The sequence below is a fragment of the Athene noctua genome, chromosome 2 (genome assembly GCF_965140245.1).
Source record: "Athene noctua chromosome 2, bAthNoc1.hap1.1, whole genome shotgun sequence".
NCBI lineage: Eukaryota > Metazoa > Chordata > Aves > Strigiformes > Strigidae > Athene > Athene noctua.
The window spans coordinates 79569762-79596480 of record NC_134038.1 but is presented as its reverse complement, the minus strand read 5'-3'; the positions used below and the strand labels follow the sequence as shown (position 1 = coordinate 79596480).

The window sequence follows — 26719 nt, the reverse complement described above, 5'->3', positions numbered from 1 at the left end:
GCAAAAAACATACTTCCTGGTCTCAGATGTGAAGAGAGGCAGGTGGGCAGAGACTGATCTGCTCACGCCCTGTGCCACAACTCCCTCCTTGCAGCAGATGCAGACCTGCTGGTGCCCAGTTGCCCATAAACCTGGAAACCAAACTCAGATCTGTAGAGGAACTAGAAAAAGAGGTTATTCCCTATGTCGCCAAATTTCCCACCAATATCCCCTGTGTGATGTGAACCCTACACCCAACTCTCCTGACAGAAGCCAGAGCCCCCAAATCTCTCCAATCCTTGGCCCAGGACCTGCCACGTCTGGAGGGAAAAGTGGAGGTCTGGCTATGGTCCCACCACATCACACACCCACAGAGCTGGCAGCAAGAGACCTGTGTCTTTCCCAGCTGTGTCATGAACTTCACTAACTCCTTGTCTACAAATCTTGATGATCACACTGCCCTAACTCTCCTGGAGACTATGAATTTCACTCTGAGAGCTCTTGGAGAGCTCCTGGATGAGTTTCCACATGCAAACTGAGAGCTCCTGCACCAGAGTACATGGCTTCACTGCCTTGATAAGGCACTCATTGCCAGGGAAAGCTGCACGACACCTCTCAGAGTAAACACCCCAAGAGCCAGTTTTCTTCTTGGTATTTGCATGTGACTGTCTAGTATTTACAGTTCGACGATGATGAAACAGCAAAGCACTTTGCATACCTGCCAACATCAAGGCTTTCACGCATTCAGTTCGGCCCTGCATCGCAGATTTCATCAGTGCTGTGTATCCAAACACATTCCTCTTCTCAATATCAAGCCCGGGAAAATAGTTCAACAAATAGTTTGTAATGGTTATGTGCCCTTAAAAGAAATGAAAAAGCAGAGAAAATATGTCACAGAGTTAAGGTGCTGTCTCAAGGTTAAACCAAAAAGTACTCCTGCAGGTGTCAATAACTGGAAAAATGCAGATAATTAATAAGATCTCTTTTCCTTGTATCCTCTTCTGCTCATTTCAATCATCAGCCTTAGGGTTAAGTGACACTGACTTGTGACCAAAGTGTTGAGACAGGAGCCTGGAAACCTGGGTCCCCACCTTCTCTCAAGTTGCTCTCCATTCTGAAAAGTCAGTTTAAGGTAAGGGAATTACTGAAGACCAGATGTTCACTCTGAGGTTGCAAGGGGCCTCAGTTTCTTGACTCAGTGAGTAGCACCGCAGAGGGAAATCCTACAGCTTACAGAAGGAAGGCCCATCCCTGGGGGGAACTGACCACAGTGGTTCAGCTTTTTCCCTCCCCTGGTAAATTTGAGCCTTACAATCATGGTGCTTCATTAAAAAGTGCTGGCACATGGTAGTCCCAGCCAATAGTACTCATGAACCGTGCCAGGCCTGATACGAGACAAAGGAATATTTTGTGTAGAATCCCACATTTTTATTTTTCCATCTGACCAGCATAAAGCCACTTGTCTACTCTCCAGCAATACAAAAATGGGGCTGATGTTCATTTTTGGTAGTAAAATAAATGACTTCTAAGTTCTGTTTCTAAAAGCAACTGTTGTTGCTATTCATGTGCCTTGTACGCTAGGATAACTGGTGTCAGCAAGGGCATACTGAGTAGCTGAAGACATCTCTGGCTAAATAGTTAGAAGACCAATTAAAACATCAGGTCTTTATAGCTGGACTATCAGAACAAGATGAATATCTAGTGCCATTATGACTCATTCAAAACAGTTTTCCCTTCACTTGTCATTCATTTTATGGTGCTTTGATGCTTTATAAAATAATGCAGTCTGTCAGGCAGCTGCAACAATCACAATTTAATTACTAGGCGCTGTAAAAATATTCGCTCATCTCACTCTACAGTCCAGCTGAATATTCGGTGATGCATGTCGTTCAAATTCATCTAGAAATGTTACTGAAGCAGATTATAATTCATACAGGACAATTTAAAAAGTCTATAGTGTCACATCTGGTGCAGATTTCATCAGCAGTCGCTTTATACCAACATAGTCCTGCATTCACTTTGGAAAACAAGTTAAGAAAATCTTTAACAATTAATTTAAGATGTTTTCTAGGTGTTACTCTTTATCTCCTAGAATTCGCTGGACTCTGTTACCTTGCTGAGTAACTAGACACTCTCCTGAAACCTGAGCAGATGTAGAGATAGCGCAGATCAGCTTAGCAATGCCAGAGTCAGAGAAAACCAAATAAGGAGCTCCCTGTACTTTGTGCAGGGTGATGCAAATGAAATATAAAGATACGGCAGACCGCAACAAACTGAACAAAGCAAAAGTGAACTGGGTTCAGGGCAAGATCAAGTCACCTGGTTGTGCTTACTCAATACAGAGGCTTCAGCTTCACTGACTTTATGGCGTAAGATCAAATCCTAGCAGGGTATCAGTTACTACTGGGAGAATCTTTATGCCCAAATTGTTTTGCAGGACATGCTCTGTTTCACTGATGTACAGTGTGCATCTTCATGATGGTTTTGGAACGGATGAAACTGCTTTTTGATCAGAGAAACCAGAGACAGGAACTGAAACAAGGAGAAATAATAAAATGGAAGATTTTTCAGCAGTTATTACATTACTAAAGAGGTTCTTCCTTTTGCCAGAAGTATAGTTGCAAGTAAGAGACATTTTGCAAATCTTGGATGATCCTAAGAATCAATCCTGAAAGACCTTGCTCAGCCAAAACTCTCCAGGGAACTACAGATGACCTCAAATGAGACAGAAAAAAATACCAGCAATAAAATAACAAAGAAAATGAAGAGGTTTGTGACTCTCAGAAGTTTTGTGTCTAAGGGATTCCTGAAAACCACTTCAGTTTTAATCTGCAGGAGCTTCTATCCTCTGAGGTTTGCTTCAGATTTCTAGTTCAAACAGATATCAAATTCAAAGCAAAACTCAGAGCTGCCAAGTTTCTGTTCAAACCCTGTCATACGCTTTTGATTTAAGGCCATAAAGTTTGCTTCAGTTCTCCTGCGTCTGGGTGAACTAGAAGTGCGTATCTAAATAGTAAACCAGGTGAGCCTTCCATGATTTAAAATCTGCTATGAAAGCTGCATGCAGCTCTAAAATAAATTAGCCTGGCCTCAGCCAGTTTGGAGATACGGAATTCGTATCAGGCTCTTGCTCTTTGTAAGCCAGATCTATCTTCTGTGAGAACTGGCATGCTAAGGGTACACTTCTTTGCCCTGTGAACCATATTTAGAGATCAGCACAGATGTCTGTAATAGCTTAATTCACTTAATTGTTGCCACAGAGGAAATGCCTATAATGATGACAATATTACCTAATAATCTATGTAATACAGGCAGAAGGATAAACTGCATGGTAAGGAAGATGCTCTGTCATATAACATCACAATTTCAAATTGTACCTGCAAAAAGCCTGTGTTTGGTCTACAGGTGGTGAATGCTTTCTGATGGATGGATGGAACTGAAGGCACCCAGCACCTTTTATCCTCTGGCTGCTTTCGGTGTTTGTGTTCTCATGTCTCCCTCAATAAACAGAAACTGGGATAACTTCCAATTTTGTGCTCCTAGCTCTGCAGTCTTACCCCAAACCGGACCCTGTAACATCTATACTTTATAAGCAAATATGTCTCTCTCTAAACACCAGTGTATGCCAATTACCATACACCTCATCAGCAGCAGAACTGGAAAAAAAAAATGTTAATGTAATTTTCCTCCCTTTCCTCTTGTTTTGAAACTACTCTCTCCTTCCTTCCTTCCTTCCTTCCTTCCTTCCTTCCTTCCTTCCTTCCTTCCTTCCTTCCTTCCTTCCTTCCTTCCTTCCTCCCTCCCTCCCTCCCTCCCTCCCTCCCTCCCTCCCTTCCTTCCTTCCTTCCTTCCTTCCTTCCTTCCTTCCTTCCTTCCTTCCTTCCTTCCTTCCTTCCTTCCTTCCTTCCTTCCTTCCTTCCTTCCTTCCTTCCTTCCCTTCCTTCCCTTCCAACTTGTTATTTCAGTCTCTTGTTTGATTCAATCCCCCATTTTTTCTGCGTTGTCCTGCTGCTGTACTGCTGTTGAATGATTTTGCTTCTGCTTTAACAGCATCACCACCCTCTTCTGGGCACTACCTGCTGCAGGCTGCCACAGATTCACAGTTTTGGAAGGCGAACTGTCTTTGAGAAGGGATCCCATGTCTGTAAGAAATACTGAAAAGCATGTGAACAGACCAGCTTTCAAACCTTAAATTTACACACGAAGAAGAGCACTTTGTTTGTGGTTATGTTTCTGTACTAATAAGTCTGTTAAGAAAGTACAGCTTTTTACTGGTCCCTCCAGACCTTTTTTCTCAGGTCAGCCCATGCAAAAAACTTCATCTTTAGATACTTTCTTTGAAGGATAAGAATCTTAAATTATCAAAAGCAATATGAGGAACTGAATTCACTTACTTTCTGAGACTCTAGCTGGCCTTTAAGATAATTCTATTTAATTCAAGCTAATGCTCAGATTTGAGCATCATGTCTGGGCAGTCATGAAACAGCATAGGCAAGTGTGGATTTTACACTCCTCTAGCAAAAGTAAAGAAGCCTCCCTGTCATATCCCTTAGCATCTGTTCCTCGTGTTACAGAGGCAGCCTGTGAAACACAAGGAACATAACCTCAGGACTGCAGTGTCTTTCCCATCCAGATCCTCTTCAGGGTCTGGCCATACGCGATGGCCTTCCTGGTCAGTGGGTCATAACAAAAATGGCAGCACTTTCTGAAACCTTCTGATATCACCTTACAATTAACTGAAATAATGTGGGTTTGCTGTTAGACTTTCCACAAGAAAAACCCGTATTTTTGGTATAAATAACAGAGATCTCTCAGAGTAATTTATTTTGCAAAAATATTATTATTTTCGTGGCCAAAACTTAAAAACAAAACAAATAAATCCTCCACTAAGGGAACGCTTGCATAAGCTGTGCTTTCAGTTCTTTATAATACACTACTCAGTGTTACTACTTAACATTCAGCAATAATTAAGCAGCATCTATTGCACTCTAGCTCCTCTGGTTGCAATGTTAACCTCGCAGTAATCTCTATTAGCACTAAAGCAGTATCTTGTGATAATGAATTAAATAACTGGTGTCAACACTGCAGCTCAGGATTATCACAGGCAGGGGAAACATCCAAGTTGTTAGGAGTTTGTATAAGCTTCTGCTGACTACAGTAATTTCCAGTTGCTTTGGGGATCAATAGCAAGTACTGGCAGAGAGTGTCAAGTCAATGACAGCCCTCTGGATTAATTCTGAGCTCATTATCATGAGTTGTAAAGGTCAGGAAGGAGTCAGTATTAAACCTTTTATAGTCCAAATTTATATTAGAGCAGATAAATAGAAGCAGGTTGGAGTTTTGGAGACTTCTCCACTTTTTTTGGAGAGCTACTATACTCATAACTTTGCTATGAGCATGACTACTGTGGTTGCAATTCTTTCTTCCATTATTCAAGACCTATCACACCTTCTTTAGAAGAGTTCACCTTTTGGTACAACACAAAGCAAAGTTTGGTATTACCTGGAAATGCCTAGTGGCAATACTACTAAATTAACATCAAAGTCAAACTGATCCAATCTTTAGACATGGCTTGTAATGTGCACTGACACTGCTTGATGGAAATTTGTGTCCTCCAGCCAGACAAGGTCTGTGAGGGAATACTATGTCCCTTGAACTCCCTCAAACATCCCATATTCTTCCTCAGTGAGAAGACACGGTAACAAAGATCAGATATGCATTTCCTTGTAAAGGCACTGACTTTGAGGAGCACTCTTGAGAGATGCAAATAAAACCATGGATGCAGAGCCAGGCAGCCCTTGGAACAGCTTTTAGACTACAAAGTGATGGCCTCCTTGGTCAAATATTTCCTGATTTACATACTTTAGCACTTTGTTAACACTTGTAAGAGGAAACTACAGCTTCCCCTAAAGGTTAAAGCACAGTGTTTCAGTTTTAACAGAAATAATCCATTGATTGTTTTTAACTGTACACTTGAAACTAGTAACTCTTTTGGGAGCATCCCTTACATTTATGTGATCTGTTATACTTGTTCATTGAATATCACCATGCTGGGTGGGATAAAAGAAAATTTGGGCATAAAGTCTGCTCTCACTCCAGTCTGCATCGGATTAACATGGTCGATGTCAATATAATCGGTCTGTTATAAAAGCAGCATTGGAACACACTGAATCCTGCTGAGACTATGGAGTGGTTGAAGAATGTCTTAGCAGCTAAGATATTTCTTAATGATGATACATTTTCCTATAGTCAGCAGTTACTACAGACCCACTGAGGTAGGTGCAATAAGCATGAGAAAAGAGATGCTATCAGCACTAATACAGCACATTACATGACCACGATGTTGACTGGTTGCTTGCCAGAGCAAACATAGGAAAATAAGCTTAAAGGCCAAAAGCAGTATAGTACTGTACATCTGGAGAAAGATTTTCTTTATTTTTAAGTTAAAATAGTTATTGGCTTCTTACTAGAAATGTATAGCTTTTTCTGTCTTAATCCATTGGATAAATATTACTGTAGATTAATTAGTTCAAAGAAAATCATGACAAACTTCCTTGGGAGTGGACTTGGCCAGGATTGTTTTATGCAGACTGATTTCTTTTAGGGCTTTGAAAAAATCCTAAAAATAATAGCCACAACACACCCTGTATGTAAGAAGTGAAACAAAGAGCCTTACCTGCCTGTGCAGCTGTAATTAGAGCCGTGTTTCCTTCATTGTCCTGCCAGTTCACATCAAGGTGAGGGCATTGTGCTAAGGCTATTACAATATCCACATAACCTTGGTAGCAGGCAACAATAAGACCATTCTGTAAGTAAAATATAAGGAGAGTTAGGTTTACCAGACTCAGAAAAGTTCACTGAGGAAGGATACTAGTCTGCTGCTTTTTTTTTTTTTTTTTTTTTTTTCCGACTGAAGAACTGAAAAGGTATCAGCACAACTAGTGATTAGCTTCAGGCACAATGTTCAGATCTGAAACACAGGTTTTTATCTCTGCCCTTTGGCAAGTAATATTTGGTATTCCTCAGAAATACCTAAGAGAGTAGGTATTATATTATGCTACTTGGAAAGTAACTGTTTATAAATGGCTTATGCTTATATGGCTATATACTCTATATCCAAATGAGAATAAATCAGATTTTATTACATAATAAAATGAACCCAGCAGGTAAGATGAACTGGACCTGATCTGAATATTAATTCTCTGAAAAACAGCTCCTTACTTTCTAAAGGGGAAGTGGTAGGCAGGAGTTGTGTTCAGACTGCCTGTTGCTATCTTTAAATGCTTCGGGTTTCCCATTAGAACTAACCTTTTTTATAGTCATAAATAAAATAAAATTGCTTTTAGAGTTCCTGCTTAATGTGCTTTATAACAGCTGGAAGCTGTAAAACTTCCAGGAGGAAGCCAAGCCAGGAGGTAAACCTTGTAACTCCACTTGGTATCCAGATAGTGTTTCACTCCATAGCAGCAAACTGACAGCTTCCCTAAAATACAGCAAAACACACTTGTCATTAATTAAATGGAACTACAATACTTAATCCTGGCTGCTCACTTGACCACTAGGATTAAAACCATTATCTCTGGTCTTCAGGACTACTCTGGCAGCCTGGTGTTCATCTGCATGGGGCTGACGGGTGTAGAGGAGGGCAGGTGCAGATAAATCAATGTTCCCTGTGCTCCCTCTTCACTGCCAACACATGACTCGGTTTTCTTGAGCTCAACACCAGCATCTGACTTGAAAAGATAAGTGCAGAAACACAAATCTCAGCCTTGCTGGTAACCCTGCCTGTCTAAAACACACTCACACAGACATGCTGCAAGTTCATAACCACAGAAGACTAGCAAGAAGGAGAACTGAGTTATGAAAACTTAACGGCCCGCCCTGACTCCTCCATCAGTTTTCTAAGCATCTCTTGCCTAAACATTCTCTTTATTTCTTTTTCCCATAGACACTACTGAGACAGAAACATTCGCCAAATGACAACAATGATGCCTTCTGATTTATTGTGATTATAATTAGTTAGTTGATATTTCAGTGTCCTGTTTCATTGTTATTCTGGATAATCCTTCTGTTTATGGTGGCAAACGGCTTCATTAAGATACAGAGGCAATGCCAACTCTTTGGGATGCTCACAGGCTATGTAGGGTATTTCTCAATTACATCTTTTGATATCTTTTATTCTCAATTTACTATTGGTCTCAGTATGAAGCAACACCCATCACTGCTTTATAAAGATCATCTCAATTTCCTTGTGAAGAACCTGATATACTTCAAACCATTCTACTGAAATTATACAGAGGATTCTGCTTAAAGTCATATACATGTATATGACCTGAAATAATATTCACTAAAACATGTGTACTCTCCTGGTGATGTTGTTTCGATTAATCCAAATTTTACTACAAGGTAATCATTCTTAGCTTTAAAAAAAATTGTGTCAGTGTCCACTTGGTAGGGACTTGAGCATTATTTAAGTTCTTTAATAATTTCATTTTTCACCTGATATTCAGGATACAGGTCTTTACAACTCCAAAAGCTCTGCAGCTTTAAAACATCCCCCATTCATTCAGTAAAATGCCAGTTAGTAATGAAAGCAGAAAACTAAGTAGACAATAGTTTGAAGACCTAGAATTTGGAGACCTAGAATTTTTGATAATAAAAAAAGGGGATTGTACAACAAACATTAGCTGTTTTTTTGCAAGAGACTTTTGCATTACAGTATTTTGGAGACTTTTGTCCTACTTTTAGTGAGTACTTCCATCAGATAGGATGTAATGCATCTAACACTCACTGGCATTCTGATTTCAGCAGACATGAGACACAAATGATCTCAAAATCAATCAGCCTCGTACACCATTCTGAGTTTACAAACAAGAAGGATTACTTAGGAATAACATTTTCTGAAGTTTATTTTCCAAAGATGCTATCAAAGACTGCTTGCTTAAGGATAAGGAAAGGCAGTGGAAAGTAGGAGCTTTCTGAGGGATTACATAATGCAGTAGCATGGAAAATAATTTCTGATGGACAGCTGTATGAATCTGAAGTGGGTCAGATAAGAGTGTGAGAACCTGGTGTTTGATGGAGCGTGCCCAGCACTCCCTGGTTGAGAAGCAAAATGAGCAATTACATGAGGACATAAAAACAAGTCGCTTCACCACTTCATGGTTCCCAGCACCATCCAGGGCTGTAAAGCTGATCCAAGTGCTCTCTGGTTACCCTCACCGGTTACCGGTTACATGTTTCACAGAGAGGTGGGTGAGACAGACAGCTTCCTGGGGGACTGCTTTCCTTTGCATAACTCTTCCAAGTGCATCAGATATTGAAATGAGGTGCAGGAGGCTGCATCTTTAGAATGAAAATTGCAATAAGCCCCTGGATTCAATGGTTACTTCCCAAATCCTGGTTCAAGAACACCATGATAATTTGTGGTTTCAGGTTGATTTTTTTTCTGTTCTTTTTTTTTTTTTTTTTTTCCCCCTCTTTCCATCCATTTCTAGCCCTGTCTGTATTCTGCTTGCTGAAAGTTAGTACAAGCAGATCAGCCAGGATGCATAATCAATCAATGGCAACATGAGTTATTAGTCTGGAATCCTTAACTTCATACACCAATAAATACTACTATGCACAGCCGTAATATATTACAAACTCTTTCAACAATCTCAATTAATAAATATAAGTTATACAAAATTACTTTCAACAAACTGCCTTTTGAAGCAATCGATAAATGTATCACAGCAGTCTGCAGGAAAATACAGCTGTGCACTTGGTTTTTTAAAAGATAAAAATTAAGCAATAGAAATTAATTTTAGCTAAAAATTCTAAACCTGAGTAATCTGGTTATTCTCAGAAAAGAGATGACATTTTATCTCATTAGTGTTCTACCAAGGCATCAATTATTCTGCTCCTCATTTGAAGGGTCATGGTGCAATTATGAAGTGGTCAGCATTAGTGGAAAAAAATCTATATATTTTTCAAATTGAATCTTACTAGTATTTTGTCAGTAAGATCAATTCTCACAGCCATATGACTGCATGTGAAAGCTTTAGGAGAAGGCAGATTGATACTTAAATGATGTCCTCTCCCTAAGACTTCACTTTTTCTCCTTCAACATCACCCTTTACCCTCTTTTTCATATGTCCTCAACCACCACTTATTTTAAATAATAATAAAAACTCAAACTATTTCCATTAATATATAATAATAATAATAATAAATTATTAGAAGGAATAACTAACTGTACATATGTCACAGTACGTAAGCACAGTATTTTCAAGTTGTGTTAGCTAAGACTTGCTCTCTCCCCATCAGTGGCCAGGGTTTCCGCCTGTCAGTCTCCCAAACCAATGAAACAGAACAGTCAAAAAAATCTGCTTTGATCCTCTGTGCGGAAGAGACCTTAAACATGAAATGACATCGATGGACTATAAGAAAAGGGATTTCTTCATTACAGGAGACCGAAGCTGCTGCCTTCTCTGAGGTTTGCAACAGATCCTATTTCATTTTTCAAATATTGCACACAGATTCTGCGTGACAAACAAGAAAGCATGAGTCATCCATCACTTCATTAACATTTACTGTTGATTTTGCCACATAACGGGGGGGTTGAAATTCAGCTCAGTTACAGGTTTTTTCCAAGTAGAAGCCATAATATTGCCTGGTGTTGAGGGCTCTGTGTTCCCTTCTGTGGAATATTTAGCATGTCACAGAGCTTCCCTACAGTTTTTCTATAGTATATGATAAATCTTATTTTTTATGTAACTAGCACAGTTTTGAAAGATCCTCCTTTGTTTTGAAGTGACAGAGGAAAATTGACACTATTTTATTTAGAATATATGACAAAACAGTCAGTCTGGGCTAAATTAGTTATTTTCCATATATTCTAAATAAAGTATAACAAATTTTCTTGATTTCAGCCCAGAGTACATAAATGGACATTTCAGATGTGAGACTACCTGAAGTTAATCAGATGCTGCAACACCTTCCTAAAGCAGTGTTCCTGAACTGTAAGAGTTTCATAGTGCTCTTCTGTAATCAGACTAAAAGTATTGTATTAAAATTTCCTACAAAAGCATAAACTTGAAATTCTCATGTTTGAAGTAGAATACAATAGTCCTAGGAAACTTTTGATTCCCTTTAAATGGATATTTCTTCATCTGCCTTCAATTTCATGTAAGACTGGAATAGTGCTACCACTATAAAAATAAACTCTGCTTTGCCCAGCTGTGTTGGCTAATGACATAACAATATGTCTGATTAAGTGAGATGCTGGATATCTCAGGAGACAATTTTATAAATCAGATGTTATGACAAAATTACAGATGTAAGGCTCTTTGTACACTAGATCATTACAGATAATAGAGATCACAAGAAACAGTAGAGGATCAATAATGAACTCAAGCTGAACAGCAGAACAAATCACATACAGCATGCAATTATTTTAGCTTTTAAAAAAGTCTCTTCAGGCAACTTATTTTCCACTGAGATGCTGAGAATAAAACAGCTTATTATAGCTTTTCGCCTATTATCCCAGACAAAAATGGGTCTGGCAAAAGACTAAATTGACATTACCCATTGCTCTTCATAAGCATCGTGATAAACAACTGTCTGGTTTGCTTTGCATGCATCTGTAAGTATTAATGACAGTTCTGCAAGGTTGGTTTAACAGCAATGATTAAAACTGCATGTAATTGAATTAAATGAGATAATGATTCATTGTAATCCATAATCATATGCAGGGACAACTATGAAAATTATGTCTAAGTTAAAAGGATATTACACAAACAATATTATGAGTAATAGAAATGGAAGAATAATAAAGCATAATGGAATACAAAGTTGTGTTTAAACTTTTTCTTGTTGATTTACTAAAATAATAACTTATATATTTAATTTTTTTGTGTTATACATAAGTCACTATTATAACAGAACTATATATAACCATCACCCACTATAATATAATTCACATACAAAGGAAAAAAATAACCAGGTCAAGTTTTTCAAAATAAATCTCCCAAAATCATTTGAGGGAAATTCTGATCTCCACTAAAAACTGCAACTCTGTGAAACTTGGGTTAACAAAGATTCTAAATTTACATTGTACTAAAAAAGAGCAAAATTTAGTGCTGAGCATCACTATCCGCTATATACTAATTTGTGTATAATGCACAAAATCTTCCAGTCTGCATAAAGCAATCTGAGAAACTTTGATAAATGGCTTGAGCTTATATTATAATTGGTTTAGCTGATTAGATCAATGGAGACTGAGATGAGGTAATTATTCAGGTCATCAGTCCCATGAGAAGTGGTGTTTATGTGCTACAGAAATCCATCAAGCATATCAGCTTTAATATTATCTGCACAAAATAATTTAGGCTGACCTTTTAGAGAAAGGGCTGCAACAGCTTAGTCACATACAAATTTATATTGGGAAAGTGACAAAAAAAAAGAGATGGGAATTTAAATGAATTTTGTCTGACTGTTGCTTGGAAAAAACCCCACATGCCTCTAGGGGGGGGGAAGGGGGGAGATGCTGATTTTGCCAGGGAAAGTGATTAGACAAGTGCAAAAGAGTACTCAAGCAGGGATGGAGCAGTGGCATGCAAAACTCTCTGCCTCCTCTGCAGAGGAACACAGTAGCCTAAAGCACAATCTTGTATCCAAAAGCAAGCCTAAATGGCACTGCCCCTTCCAGTGCCGGGATACTGAAGGCACAAAATTACCAACTCCACTTCACAGCATTGTAAGAGCGCACAGATTCATTTCCGAGAGTGAATTGCACTCCGCTAGCTAAAAACATGGGCCAGTCTGCGGACACAGAGATGATAACCCACTGGTTTTCCCCTCCACTTTGTGGGATACATTCGACTTCACTTATTTCGTAAACACCTCTTATATCAGTTAGACTACACGTCTTTAAGTAAAGGTATAGCTTACTATATGTATCATCTCTGCAGAAGTTCTTACTTAAACTATTCTAATCCAAATCTCCATGATCACCTCTAAAAATAGTCCCAGGAAAATTCATTTTACTATGTCTGCAAAAGCTTGCATTACACAACAAAGAAAACCAGTGCTACTTGTGTAATAAATCAGACAACAAGAAAAGGTAATAAAATTAGTGTGACTTTCCCTATTTACTAACAAGTACACCGTCTGAATTGTTTTCAGCGCCACTAGTGATATAAGCAGCTGGTAGAAACCTTGGGAATCTACTGCCAGGGGAATAAGGGACACACAAGGCAAATAAACATACACCGTGTAGCCAGACATAGTCCAGTGGGTGGGATACATAGGAAACAATTTTTTTTATCATATAGCAATACTGAGAGATGCTTATGAGGTATTAACCTCTCTCTTTTTTTTTTTTTTTTTAATATTAAGCCACATAATAAAAGCAAATAATTAAACAGAGAATCAAAAAACCTTGAGCTGATGGGGACTTGGGGGTTGTATACTGCTCCACAGGAGGCTGGAACACCTCTCCAGATCTGCCCGCACTGCCCAACCTCTTCTCCCAGCACCAGCCATCTCGCTGCCTCTTGTTATGGCACGGATATGACGGAAGCTGGGGGGAAAGGATGACTGAAGAGTCAGATGGTTACATCTTCAACCCATGGGAAGCCTGATGTGGAGGATTACACCAAAAGTAGCAATCCTTTTTTCTCCTCATTCCTGCAGGGAGTTCTCATCATCCTGTGAGGCAAACCCCAGGTGAGACAACAGCTGGTTACTGAGGAGCCCTTCACACCCCGACCCCCAGGGATGCTCTGGAGCCTCAGAAGGACTACTTCTCTCACACACTCCTGTAACCCGCAGCATCTGCTGCCACCTCTCACCCCACACACACCTCCCCCAGATCACACCGTGTCCAAAGAGCTGGAGGGCTGCTCAAGTACAGGAGACATGTTTTGACTGTACAGCCTGACCCACAGCCAACACTTGCTGGCCTCTCCTCTCCTGATCACCAAAGGGCCACTGTGTTCCTTGCTGTATCTCATTCTCTTGGCCACCCTTTTTGCTGGAGAAGGCAGCCAGAAGCAGAGGGCACTCAGGATTAAATCTAGCAGCGGAAACAGCAAAAAAATATGAGCCGTGTCGACTGAGTCGCAGGAGGCCTGGGCTGCATTGCCAACTGTTTTACTATGAGTTAAGATGACACTTTGTGATACTTCTAAACACAGCAGCAACTAGGCTTATCACATGAAAAATCTTTTATTGTTCTTTTCTCTCTGAACCTCAGCTTGAAACAAAGAACGGAAGACCTGAACATATGAACAAGAGCTAGTAGCAGCTACAACTAACTCAGGCATATTTTAACACTGAGGAGCCTGAGTTATGAAATTTAATGCAGTTCCATTGAAATATATATATATTTTAAAATATTTGCTCAGGATGTTAGCAGGTATACACATTCATGCTCAAGATCAATTTTGTTAAAATAATGTATCATTTTGCAGTGACAGCTGGTAAGACTATATTAGGGACATACTCATCAGCCTGAAGATTCATCAGGTACAAGTGCCTTTGCTAGTGACAGCAGACTGTTGTGCAACAAAGCAATATATAGAATGAAGTTCATATGGAAAGAGAGGAAACTGGGATCATTTTCCTGCAATTGAAAACAGAAGTGACATTTGATGTAGCCAAATCAGTCCAAAATTAAGCTCTGTAATGTATGTGAGATCTCTGGTGACGGCAGAAGTAAGCAAGGTATAGAAGGAATACATTTAATAAAAAGAAAAGGAGTGTTTGTTTAACAACAAAAGAAAAGGAATATGTTTAAGAAAACCCCCACATACTTAAAATGAACCAACAGGTCACCTAGAGGAGCTTAGAGTCATTATCCATATGTTAAAAGGAAGTTATCTCTGGATTCAGTAACATGGCAAATCAGCCCAGGATCCCATTTCAGGGGAAGGGTTCTGTGTTCTGTTTATGGGGTGCCTGGCTGTAAAGGACTGAAAATAATGTGGTAAGATGCTAGGGGAAATAACACAATTTTTATCAGGTTAAATTTCACATTTTCAGTTTACTCAGACTGTCATGTCAGGTACAATTACTAAATAGTGATGATCCCTGACAAATAATGCAGCCTAACTAATCCTAGCTTTCCTGTTTGTATAGCACATAATAATCAGTGCTAATACTGTCAAATGTTAGTGCTAAGCTTTGATAGTGTTGACAGTAATAACACATGATACATGGCAGCCAAATTTATACATCCCTCTTTGCTGTGCCTGGTTTTTGATATCTGTGCTAGACACAGGTCAGTCTTCTCTGGCTTAAAAGTAAGGGAAGAGATTCTTATAAGAAGTGAGACATCTGACTTCAGAAAACAATATAAGTGGTGTACAGAACTTTAATGGGGGGATCCTGATGTAAACCCTGAAGGCATTTCTACCACAAATCCCATGGATGCACTTTAAAGTGCTCTAAACATTAGCAACCCAAACCATTAACTGCAGAGGGCTGGGGGATGCAACGTGACAGACTCTCACCAGTGTCAGAATCCTGCCCCAGCAAACGGTGAACTGATTTTAATTTTGTTTCTTTGTCTTTCACTGGCTTGCTATGAAATGTTCAGCAAGGCACTGCAGGGCTGTAAACCATCCTGTGAACAAGGGTAATGTATTTCCGGATCCTTAAATGAACAGCACGTTATTATGCTTTGTTTGGAACAGGTGTTTCCAGCTAGCGATAGATTTAAAACAGCAAAATGCTGACTGCTTCCTCCTGTGAACATGAGGCTGGGAGCGCCAGCTGCTCTGGCCAATTGCTGCACAAAGCTGCAGTGGGTTTGGGGACCACTGAAAGAGAGTTTGTAGTAAGGCTCTCTGGTGGCCGTTGACACTGGCTGGCTGCCAGGCACCCACCAAAGCCACTCTATCACTTCCCTCCTTGGCTGGACAGGGGAGAGAAAATACAACAAAAGGCTCGTGGGTTGAGATATGGACAGGGAAGAAATCATTCAGCAATTACTGTTATGGGCAAAACAAACTCAACTTGGGGAAATTAATTTAATTGATTACCAATCAAATCAGAGTAGGATAATGAGAAATTAAACCAAACTTTCCCCCAACCCCTCCCTTCTTCCTTGACTCAACTTTACTCCTGATATTCTCTACCTCCTTCCCCTCAGTCGGCACAGGGGGGCAGGGGATGGGCGTTGCAGTCAGTTCTCCCCACACCTCTCTGCTGCTCCTTCCTCCTCAGAGGGAAGACTCCTCACACACTTCCCCTGCTCTAGCGCGAGGTCCTCCCATGGCAGACAGTCCTCCACGAATTTTCCTTCCCACATGCAGCAGTCCTTCATTAACTGCCCCAGCATGGGCTCCTCTCTCCACGGGTCCACAGGTCCTGCCAGGAGCCTGCTCCAGCGTGGGCTTCCCGTGGGGTCACAGCTCCCTCAGGCATCCCCCTGCTCCAGCGTGGGGTCCTCCCCGGGCTGCAGGTGGATCTCTGCTCCACCGTTACCCTCCATGGGCTGCAGGGCACAGCTGCCTCACCACGGGCTGCACCACGGGCTGCAGGGGGATCTCTGCTCTGGCGCCTGGAGCACCTCATACCCCTCCTTCTTCACTGACCTGGGTGTCTGCAGGGTTGTTTCTCTCCTCACTGCTTACTCTGCCTGCAACTGCTGTTGCGCAGCAGCAGCTTTTCCCCCTTCTTCAATACTTTATCCCAGAAATGATACCACTGTCGCTGACAGGCTTGGCCTTGGCCAGCAGTGGATCCGTCTTGGAGCTGGCTGGCATTGGCTTCATCAGACATAGGTGAAACTTTGAGCAGCTTCTCACAGATGCCACCTCTATATCCCCCCTCCCACCCCCCCACCCCCCCGCTACCAAAACCTGGCCATGCAAACCCAATACCTTTGAGGAAATAATTAAATGTAAACATTTTGGAGAATCTCTCAATTGCCAGATTGCTTCAAAATCTGATCTTACAATAATAGTCTTTCTATCAACTGTATCATTGAAGCATTTCGTTTATTTTTTTTTTTTTCAGAAAGGCAAAACCCCTAAGAGCTAAAGAAAACGATAGTCAAAGGTGGATCATCTAACAGTATAGCCCAAACCTGATGTGACTTATACGCAGTGCACTCTGCCACCAAATAAGACCTTTAGGAACATTCAGAAAACAGTTTAGATGTCAACTCCATGTCCTGGGCCTGATGGCATCTGTGACTGATGTATATATATGAACATACATATATTCACACACATTTAAGATGAAGAAGAGAGTTGCAGCATTTTTAAAGTAGTGCCTTCAGAAGCCATGTGAAATGCATTTTGTGCACTGACATAACGGTCCAAAAGTACTCCTTTTGGCTTTAAGGCCAATTTAATTCAACTCATCTCTATGTGTTTAATAGATACATTTTCCTTTCCGTTACATTCTGTCAGACACAGGTTGACAATAGCTTAGATCTGCTGCAAAAGGCTAAACAGAGTGTGTGAATGCACAGGTTTTTCAGGAGACCTTTCCAAAAGTAATAACTCGCAAAATCTTTTTAAGCAATAAATTTCATTTAGACACTTGCTAAAAGATAAATGTATAACCTTCTAGTCCATCATAATCTGTCATTGTATCTAACCTGTGTCTTCTATAAACAACATTTTAAAGGCCCCAGTGCATTTTCACTGTGGAGTTCTCTGAAGTGACACGACCAGTGATGAGCTTGCAAGCACCCTCTTGTGGCAATGATCTCCTGTAGTTATATTTAGAAAGACCTTCCCAAGAAGTTTCAGTTCCTTTCCTCCAACATCTATAAAGTCATTTTGCTTGTGTTTCTCTGAATTTCTTGGTTGTGGAATGGCACCAGACCCAAACCCTGTATAGAGCAAGCCCAGGAAGAGGTCTGTCCGTCAGCAGCTAATCTGCCACTGGGGGGGGAAAAAAAAAAAAAAAAGTTATTTCCTTAAAAGGCAATCAACTTGATAAAAACCCATCAGGGTGAAAGCTCTTCCTTGCAGAGGCCCTATGCTCACCAAGAAGAGTGACTGCACACCCTTCTTTGGACACCAGACATGGGGGACTGCATGCACACTAAACACAATGCTGACTAATACCACACACAGAAGTACAGGCCTGTTTCCTCACACTTTGATCTAAAGAAGCTGTGAGAGCAAAAAAAGCCCTGCTTGATAACAACATGAATGGATAAGTAACACCCTCGTTGTCTCTTCCTCCCAACCACCCCAGTGCTCTGCCTTTTGAACCTCACTGCTTCCTTTTCTATAACACTTCTAATAATAACCCTCCCTATTGATCTTGGATCTTCTAATAATGAGTCTTATTGATCCTGGAGCTGACCTGAATGGACTAGGAAACTGCAGTAAACTTTCTCCCCCAGTGAAAACAAAGAGAGGGGAAAAGGCCAGCTGCCCTTGCACAGCAGAAGGGCAAGTGATTCTCAGATGACAGAGATGTATTAGTATTTACCCTACAGGACTCACCTTACATACTTCAGTCTAGATGTGCTATCACAGAGCACAAGTCAGCACCCTCTTTTCAACCAAGAGGATAACATGGTAACAACAATCAGTAGTTGATCATGAAAACGCAAGGTAAATACTGATGTTCAGGAAGAAATCTATGTTGAAATATTATTGGTAGACATGAAAGTTCTCTAGCTGGACCAGGCGTTACTATTTTATTTCTATCAAGCAAAGATCCCACTGATGGCATCACATTAGCTTGCCTCTTCAGATTATTATCAACTAGTGCAAGTGAAAAATGTTCTTCATATGTCAAAGTACCCAGATTCTTGAAAGCCCTTATCATTATGCTTTCCACAATGAAACAGCTTCCTTTATCTAGGATATGCATCTGGTTTTACATAGACTGGCTTTCATCTGTTATGCCCCTTCCTGTTTTTTCCCCAGCTCTAACAAGGCAAAGGATTTATTTGTGCATAAATATGAAAAAGATCTCCTGCTTTTCCTTAGAAAATAAACTTTTTGAGCAATAGACACATCTGTGGTGAATTGATGGGAGGTTTCTGTTTTCCACTCAGAGACCTGAAGTGGATTTTGGTATGCATGGATTAGTGTCAAGTCTCATGGTCCTAAAGGGTTGCAATCCTGTAATACCACAGCTCCATGCAAAGCAGCTATTGTGGAATATCAGAGATGACTATGCTGGAGGCCAAAACCTGAATTTTTAGATGTATTACTCCTTGGATTCAGGGTTGTGAAACTTCAAGGAAAAGGCTACAGTTCCTGACTTCATAAGAAGTCTTTCACTCTTTCCCACTTATGCACTGCTTACTGCTAGTGTTCCACAAATTGCACTGAAAAGTGGGTCTGCACAAAGAAAGAGAGAAGAGGCACTAATACCTAATTTTTTTAATACAGCCTTGATAAATTCAGTCTCTAAATACTGGAGATTTTCAGTTCTGGGTGAAGACACTACCTTCAAACAAAATATCCAATTTTCAAGTAATGCATAGTGAATTTGCATTGCTAATACTAAAGAGTATAAACTTTATGCCCAAGATTTTAATATTTTATAACTATTAGAAACATTGATGACTATGATCACATTTTAAATTACAGCAGAACATGTGGATTATGTTTCAGTAAGACTTTTCTAGTTTCTATGTAAAAACGCTTTGGTCAAGGGCAAAGAGGGTTGCACTCTTGTGACTTACACCTACACTGGCAACTGTAATGTTCATGGCTAGTTAGTGAGCAAGAATTAACTCTACTATCAAAACCATCAGTTCTGTCTATTGTAGGAGTAAAGTAACTGCATACAGCCACTGGAGATGAAATCCAGTGTGCCTTAGACTTCCCATTAAGGAATGGTTCCTTCCTGAAGGTTTAGCAACACCCTGCGAAAAGGGCATCTGTTTTAACAAAAGGCAGAATTACGTTTTTGAAAGATCAGAGACTGACACTTGGCTAAATCAAGAACACTGCTGCTACTGACTTGCAAGTCCTAGTGAGTAGCCTCACATTAATTTAGTGCTGTATTTAGAGAATGGGTTTGTCCACAATAACGGTAATCTTCAAGAGGCTCAGCATGGGGTTTTGTGAGAAAACACAGACTGTGACATGGAAATAATCTGTTCAGAGGGACTTTTTTCCTCTGGTAGCTCACTGTTTTTTGTAGATTCAACTTTTTAAAAGTCTTGAAGAATGTGATTCTAAAGCAGCTTGTCTTTTAAAGTGTGCATTCCTATTTTAAATTTATCTCTTTTATTATCTCAGTTGGCTAAATAAGGATTCATCATACACTGCAGCTGTAACAGGTATCAGTGTATAAGCAGACAGTTCAGCAAAGGTGAAAATTGTATTTGGAATATCCAAGTTAGAGACAGTAGCATCAACATCTTATCTGTCTCAAGTCAACTACAGTACTGCAACTTGAGATTAATAAGCAAAAATGCAGCACATGCTCATACCGTATGTCATTACCTGGTGGCAAGAGCTGAGTGAGGCTCTACCTGCCATTGGTGCAGCCGTTCCTCTTCTACGGAGCCCGTGACCACCCTGTTTATCTCAGCTGAGTGTCTAGCCCCATGCAATAAAGGCAGGAAGGCATCTTCTGCCTCTGTGTTTGGATGTAAGAATCTCATCTTCTAATGAAAACACCCCATTCATCTAAATAATAAAGAAACATAGGAGGACACTGAACATTAATATAGTGTTGAATTTGAAGTAAAGAAGATAGAATTAAATATCTGAAAAAAAGGAAGGAGCAATTTCATGTTCATATTCAAAAGTCTGGAATTACTAGAGATGACCTGCCTTTGTAAAAAACTCCTAACTCATTAATACAGTATATCCATTTTATAGAACAGTTTCAGCCAAACAATCTAGAAACTGACTTCATAAAACTGGAGAACATTTGGGTAAACTGCAAAACAGCCTCTCTTGAGTCAGAACTCCAGGAATTCATATAAGGAATCTAATTTTTAACTTATGGACCTACACCTATGAGAGAAATGGTAGACATTTAAAACACAGTTTTCTTATCAAAAGAACACCTTTTGCTGAAAAGAAACATGCTACAAAAATGCAGTATGTATCAGACACATCTGACGGAAGTTTTTCAGAGCTGTTTGCAGTGAGCTTGACACATCTTCGTGCCCCACAGCAGCTGAGTTACAATAGTTTTGGGGTACGTCAAGACATTGCTTGACTGTAGGATGGCATTTTTGCTGATAGAGACTCACTAATGAGAGCAGTATCAGAACACACTAAGGGACCTCTGCATGATGCTCCAAGGCCCCTGGAGAGAGAAAAAAAAAAAAAAAAAGAGACAGCCCGCTTATAGGGAATTTTCAATATACAGTTGGAAACTAAGACTCATCACAAAAGCTTTCCAGTCTCTCCAGGTGAAGACCTGTAAACAAATACCTTTATGCAAAATAACAGGATACAGAAAAATATAGGCTACCTGACTCAATCCACCTCAGCTTGTGACAGCTTTTAGTGTTCACAAGAAGACTAAATCCTACTGCAGTCAATGTTGGCCAAACATCATAGCAATTATTGGACTAGCACTTTCTAACTAAGCATTTAGTTACAGCCATACTATTCATGTCTTGAAAAAATCAGGAATTTGTGAATGGGCCTGCACATCCATCAGTGGTCTGTGTTGCTTTCCGTGATTTTCTGGTTTTCCATTACAGGAGGATACTTCACATCAGCTCAGCATAGAATTAGGCCACACAAGCTGTCATGGTTGAGCTGTAGCTATTACAGAGCTCCATCTAAGCAAACAGGCTGGCAAGCTCAGAAAACTGGAAGTGTATTTCTACTAAAGGTGTAAACAAAGGTACACCAACAACTGCAGAGAATCCTGTACGGTAAGTCAGAACTTTTGGTAGAAATGGACTTGGCTGCTTAGAAAGACATGTCCACTAAAATAGTATAGAGGTGACATGTAAACAATTTTCTTCATTTTTGTGGTGCCCAACTCCAAAACAACAGAATTTTCTAAGAGATGGGATCAAAGAAATATTGCAGAGAAGATTCCATTAGTATTTGTGCACTTTTTCTATTTCCTAATGATGAAGATCATGATAGAGAAGGAAACACTTCAACCACTGGATAAGCATAGGGTGGTTAGCAGTAAACAGGAATAATGGGAATAAAAAGCCGGGATGAAGAGGTATTTCTGCATTTAAAAGGAAGATAGCATGTGTTGGTGTAACTAAATATTCCAAATTTGTCATTTTGTTATTGGCAAAGTATGACATATTCTTAATGTAAATTTTCAGCTGTGCAGCCTAATTACATACATTACAGTGAACAAATAACCACTAAATTTCCACCCCATAAAGGAGTAACAGTAATTTTTCTAAAGTTAGTCCTTGTCCATTTCGCAGTCCCTCACAGGCCACACTCACAGACAAATCAAGCAGTTTTACAGGATGCTGAGGCAAAAGCAGAAGACTGGCATTTCTAGATTTGATTGATGATTAAATATACCCAACCACAATTAATATACTAAATGGTAAATATTTTATCTACATCTTTTTGGCACTTGACTTCTTTTTGTTTCATCATAACTGAGTATGTGGAGCACTAACCTTCCTCCTTCAACAGCAAACATTTAGTAGCATCCTTAAATCCATCTGTGGGCAGTCCAAGACTAGTAAAACTTGGCAGCATTAAGTGTCCCAGCTCCATGCAGAGCTCCCCATGGAGCTGAGTTGAGGCACACCAGCAGCGCAACCTCCTGCCAAAGCTTGCTCTTCTGTTGCTCTGTGGATGGACACAGGACTCTGGAGCAACGGACACTGTCCTTCATTACTATCAAATCTACACAGGCACCGTTTCTTCAGCCATAATCTCTAGAAGCAAATGCACTGAGGTCTATACTTTCTGTTCTGCATTTTTTTAATTCCTCTAATGAGCATTTTATCACTCACTGCTGAATGACTCGTTTCCTAGAACTGCCTCTCCCACTTCATTACTTTGCCTCAGAAATGTACAACTAATACTTTCCGTTCTGAAAAGGTAAGAAGTGATATTCTAACCTTGTAGACTTCAAAGCCTCTGAGCCCTTTACTTCACAGAGAACTTTCTGCTTGCTACAGAAGCCCACCAGACTGTGCCCAACTCCACCAAATGAGAACAAAAAAAAAACCTTCTATGCCTCAGGAAGGACACACAGGTCAGATGAAATTGCATCAGCTACACAAAGGCAGTGACTCATACAGGGGCAGTAAACTGAAGGAGATGTGTACCTTAATGATTTCAAAGAAGACTCTTTTTCAGGTTATGATCCTTTCTATTTTTGAGTCAAGGTGTTTCTCCCCTCTTAAAAAAACTGTGTGCTAACTTATCCTACTCAGCTGGATATTAGAAAGCACAGGAAGGAAATATCAAGGTCTTGACTCTATTGGAAGACTGGCAACTTATAATTTCCTTCTCTTTTTTAAGTTCATGTACATGAAAAATAGCTTTTAAACCCAGATTTGAAAGTTACTGATTTAATAGCATTTTAGTTTCTACATATCTTCATGCATTCATATTAAATTGTTTGTGGCATGAGGAAGCTTATCAGTACGTGCCTTCCTGCATCAGATACCTCTGGCCTAAATGTTCTGCGTAAGGACAAAAACTCTGGTAAGCTTAGAGAGATTTAAAGTCTTTTCAGAGAATATATAATCAATTTTCTAAGTAATTTCTAGTTTCCCTATCACTTCTACTAAAATTTTCATCACTCTTTCCTTGATCTGGAGATAGGCTGTGAAGGTGTCAGTTTCCACTAGCTTTTATTTTTAATTCAACAGGAATTAAGGTGACAGGTCTGTGCAGAAAAGCTGCAGTGTTGTAAAAACAACAGAAATGTTTGTTGAGATCTTCCTTCACTCACACTGATGAGAAAGGCAAAATTTTACAGAAGTAAATGAAATGAAAAAAAAAAAAAAAAGTATGGTCACCTTCCATTTAACAGTTCATCAGGCAAAGCATCTTTCTCAGGATCTCAGAAGATACTGGGTGAGGTTTTTTCCTTTTCCATGAGGAGTGGAAACAAACATGTTGAGAGGGTTTACAATGACTAACCAAATGTTGCAGTTTCTTATCCCAGATTTTCTAATAACTACCTCTATCAGCTAAAGAGATCACAATGTAGCAGTGGAAGTATAGTAAAACTGATAGTTTTCTCCCTCAGTTTTCAGTCACCTGGAAGCAGTAACAGGTTTTCCTCTAAACCAGACAATTTTCAAATGTTTTGCTAAGTGTTTGGAGTTGCTTTTCTATTTCTTTGATACAAAATGAGAGAATGCTACTTGGTAATATGGCAATATTTTTAAAAGCAGGTCTGGTATTTGTATTTCTACCTGAAAATTATGGGCAGGATGTTTCCTGTTACCATCAGAGTCCAACTCCTTCAATCCACCTCTGGAAAGAAACAAACAGCAAATATCCAGAACAAAGTCTTGTTGCAGTTAACTGATACTAACATTAGTATCAAAATCCTGCAGCCAAAAATCACCTTCTGCCCCTTAACATTTGTAAATCTCATATTGAATATTTACACAGTAGAACTGTTGTAAATGACATGATTATACTAACTGATGTTGCTGTGTAGCAATAATGTTAAAAGTTCAGCCAATACAGGTAGACTTCAAAATCATGTATTTTGGGATGATATTATTGATTTCAGTGGCACCAATAATGATATAGTCTTTCCAGATACACTCCCTGAAGACTTTACAGTCTGAAAGGAAACAGCAGGAGATGGCTGTGGGAAGGAAGAAAAACAAGTTTGTGAAAGTAATGAAAACAGTATTTGACTGTGTTTGTTAGGTTTTGTATGACATGAACAATTCTCACTTGCCCTTTCGCCTGTCACTGATAAACTGCCAAATTGTATAGGTTTTGCTCTGATTCTTACTTCCTTTAAGACACACACTAGGAATTTAAGGATAAATCAGAACTGATTCAACTAGATGGGCTAGAAATAGAAATTACACAATGAAGTGGAAAATATGGTCTTTTTAGACAAGTATTCAAAGTCTGAACTGGGTATCTAAGTGCTATTTTTAAAACCTCCTCCCTAAATGAACATGTTTTATGGATGGCAAGAAATAAACAGAAAAGAAGGGCTGATATACATATTAAACTCAACAACTGCAACTACGATTACTATTTTGCATTACTGATACACTAGTACTGATTTATTTTTTTTTTAAATCTCAAAACAATGTATTTATTCTTACCATTTTTAAATTTTCAAAACATAAATTTTATTCCATGGATATATTTTGACCTAAATTTTCAAATGCCGCAGATTGGCAGATGAATGACAGTAGGCTAGCTTACAAAGGATATTAATTACAGAATTGTGAACCATACTTTTCTGCACACCCAACTTGTCCAAACAAAAACGGCAGTATAGAGAGCTAGATGCTGAAGTCTTTAAATGCAATGGCTGTTTTACCCTGTAAGCAATCCAACTGCCAGCAGCCCTCTTTCACTCCGCTGGGGAGATGTACTTCAGTAAAACATGCATAAAAGATAGGCAAAGAGAACTTTTCATATAACTGTTTTGTATCCGTGAACATAGCCTCCAGAGCAGGTGTGAGGTGTTAACCTCAGCTTCAGCAGCCATGGCGTCCTAGAGGAACATGGAACATGCCCTGCAGGTCCAGTGCCAGTGCCCCAGGTATCCCGCTCCTGCTCCAGCCCCTGCTCCCACACTGCTCCAGCCCCCAGCGGAATCGCTCCTCCTTTGCACTGGCACCAAAGGAGACCCCGTGTTTTAAAATACTTCCTCTCTGTGATATTAATCACGTGGATCACACACATTTATGCCATTTAGTTGGCGGTGTTAATCTGTTTTGCCACACAGTCATTGTCTATGTCTAATAGGGTGACTGATTCGTGGACCTGCTACAGAAGGGTAAAAGTTCCTACTGATTTAGTGTCAGGTACTGAAACTCCAAAGAAAGATCATAGTATATTTTGCTGACACCTAATAGCTAGGGGGTTTCAAAGCTTTAACAACAGCAGAAAAAGGAGTGCTAGGCCTGAGCTATGAGAAGCACTGAGGAACAGTAACACCTTACTAGAAACCTTCAGGTTATTTTTCCTTTTCTTATTTGAACTCAGATCCTTAGAGGATGGTCAGTTCACTGTACATTTGTGATCTGTGACATGCACAGTAAAAATCCCACATCTGTGCACCAAAATACCTCATCTCTACCCACACTGATCTGTGAATGGAGCCTCTGCTCATAAATCAACTGTGCTGACTGTAATAAGCATAAACTAGGTCAAGCTAAAAATGCCCACAGAAAGAAAAAATGACAATAGTAAGTGAAAGACATTTCACAGTCTTGCACCTTATAGGAAAATAATTTGGGTGATAAATTTTAAGAGAAAGGCTGACATTTATTCACCATGTTTCTTTTTTTCTTTTTGTTCTGGGATGCTGATATTGCTTACTGCTTCTAAAATGTCTCATTTGAGTATTACATATTTCAATGTTTGATTCATGTTGTTATCACTTAACAGGATGATTGGGAGGTAACGTATGGTGTGAAAGGACTGTGATACCTGATTATATTTTTAAAATTCAATATCAACTTTTTCAAAGTCTTCAGACAACTATATTTATTTCAACAAGTGTAATTTGGTGACGCAGCTTTTGCCTGTCACACTGAATTATCTTGCTTTTGCAGGGAGCTTTCCACATATATGTAATGGGTCCAATACACTTCATAGGAACTTTGTAAATGCACTGAGACATTCGACTTCAATAAACTGAA

General features: G+C 39.6%; 1 protein-coding gene across 2 annotated transcripts in view; it reads right to left on the bottom strand.

Annotated features, from left to right (window-relative positions):
* The window catches only part of ANKRD33B (ankyrin repeat domain 33B), a 50099-nt gene that overhangs the window by 8778 nt on the left and 14602 nt on the right, over positions 1–26719 (bottom strand). For both annotated transcript variants that reach the window (XM_074899515.1, XM_074899513.1), the window contains exons 2-3: positions 6656–6785; positions 698–838 (exon numbers count right to left, since the gene is read on the bottom strand). In XM_074899515.1, coding sequence (XP_074755616.1) covers positions 698–838; positions 6656–6785 — 271 coding nt within the window. The remainder of the gene's footprint in view (positions 1–697; positions 839–6655; positions 6786–26719) is intronic.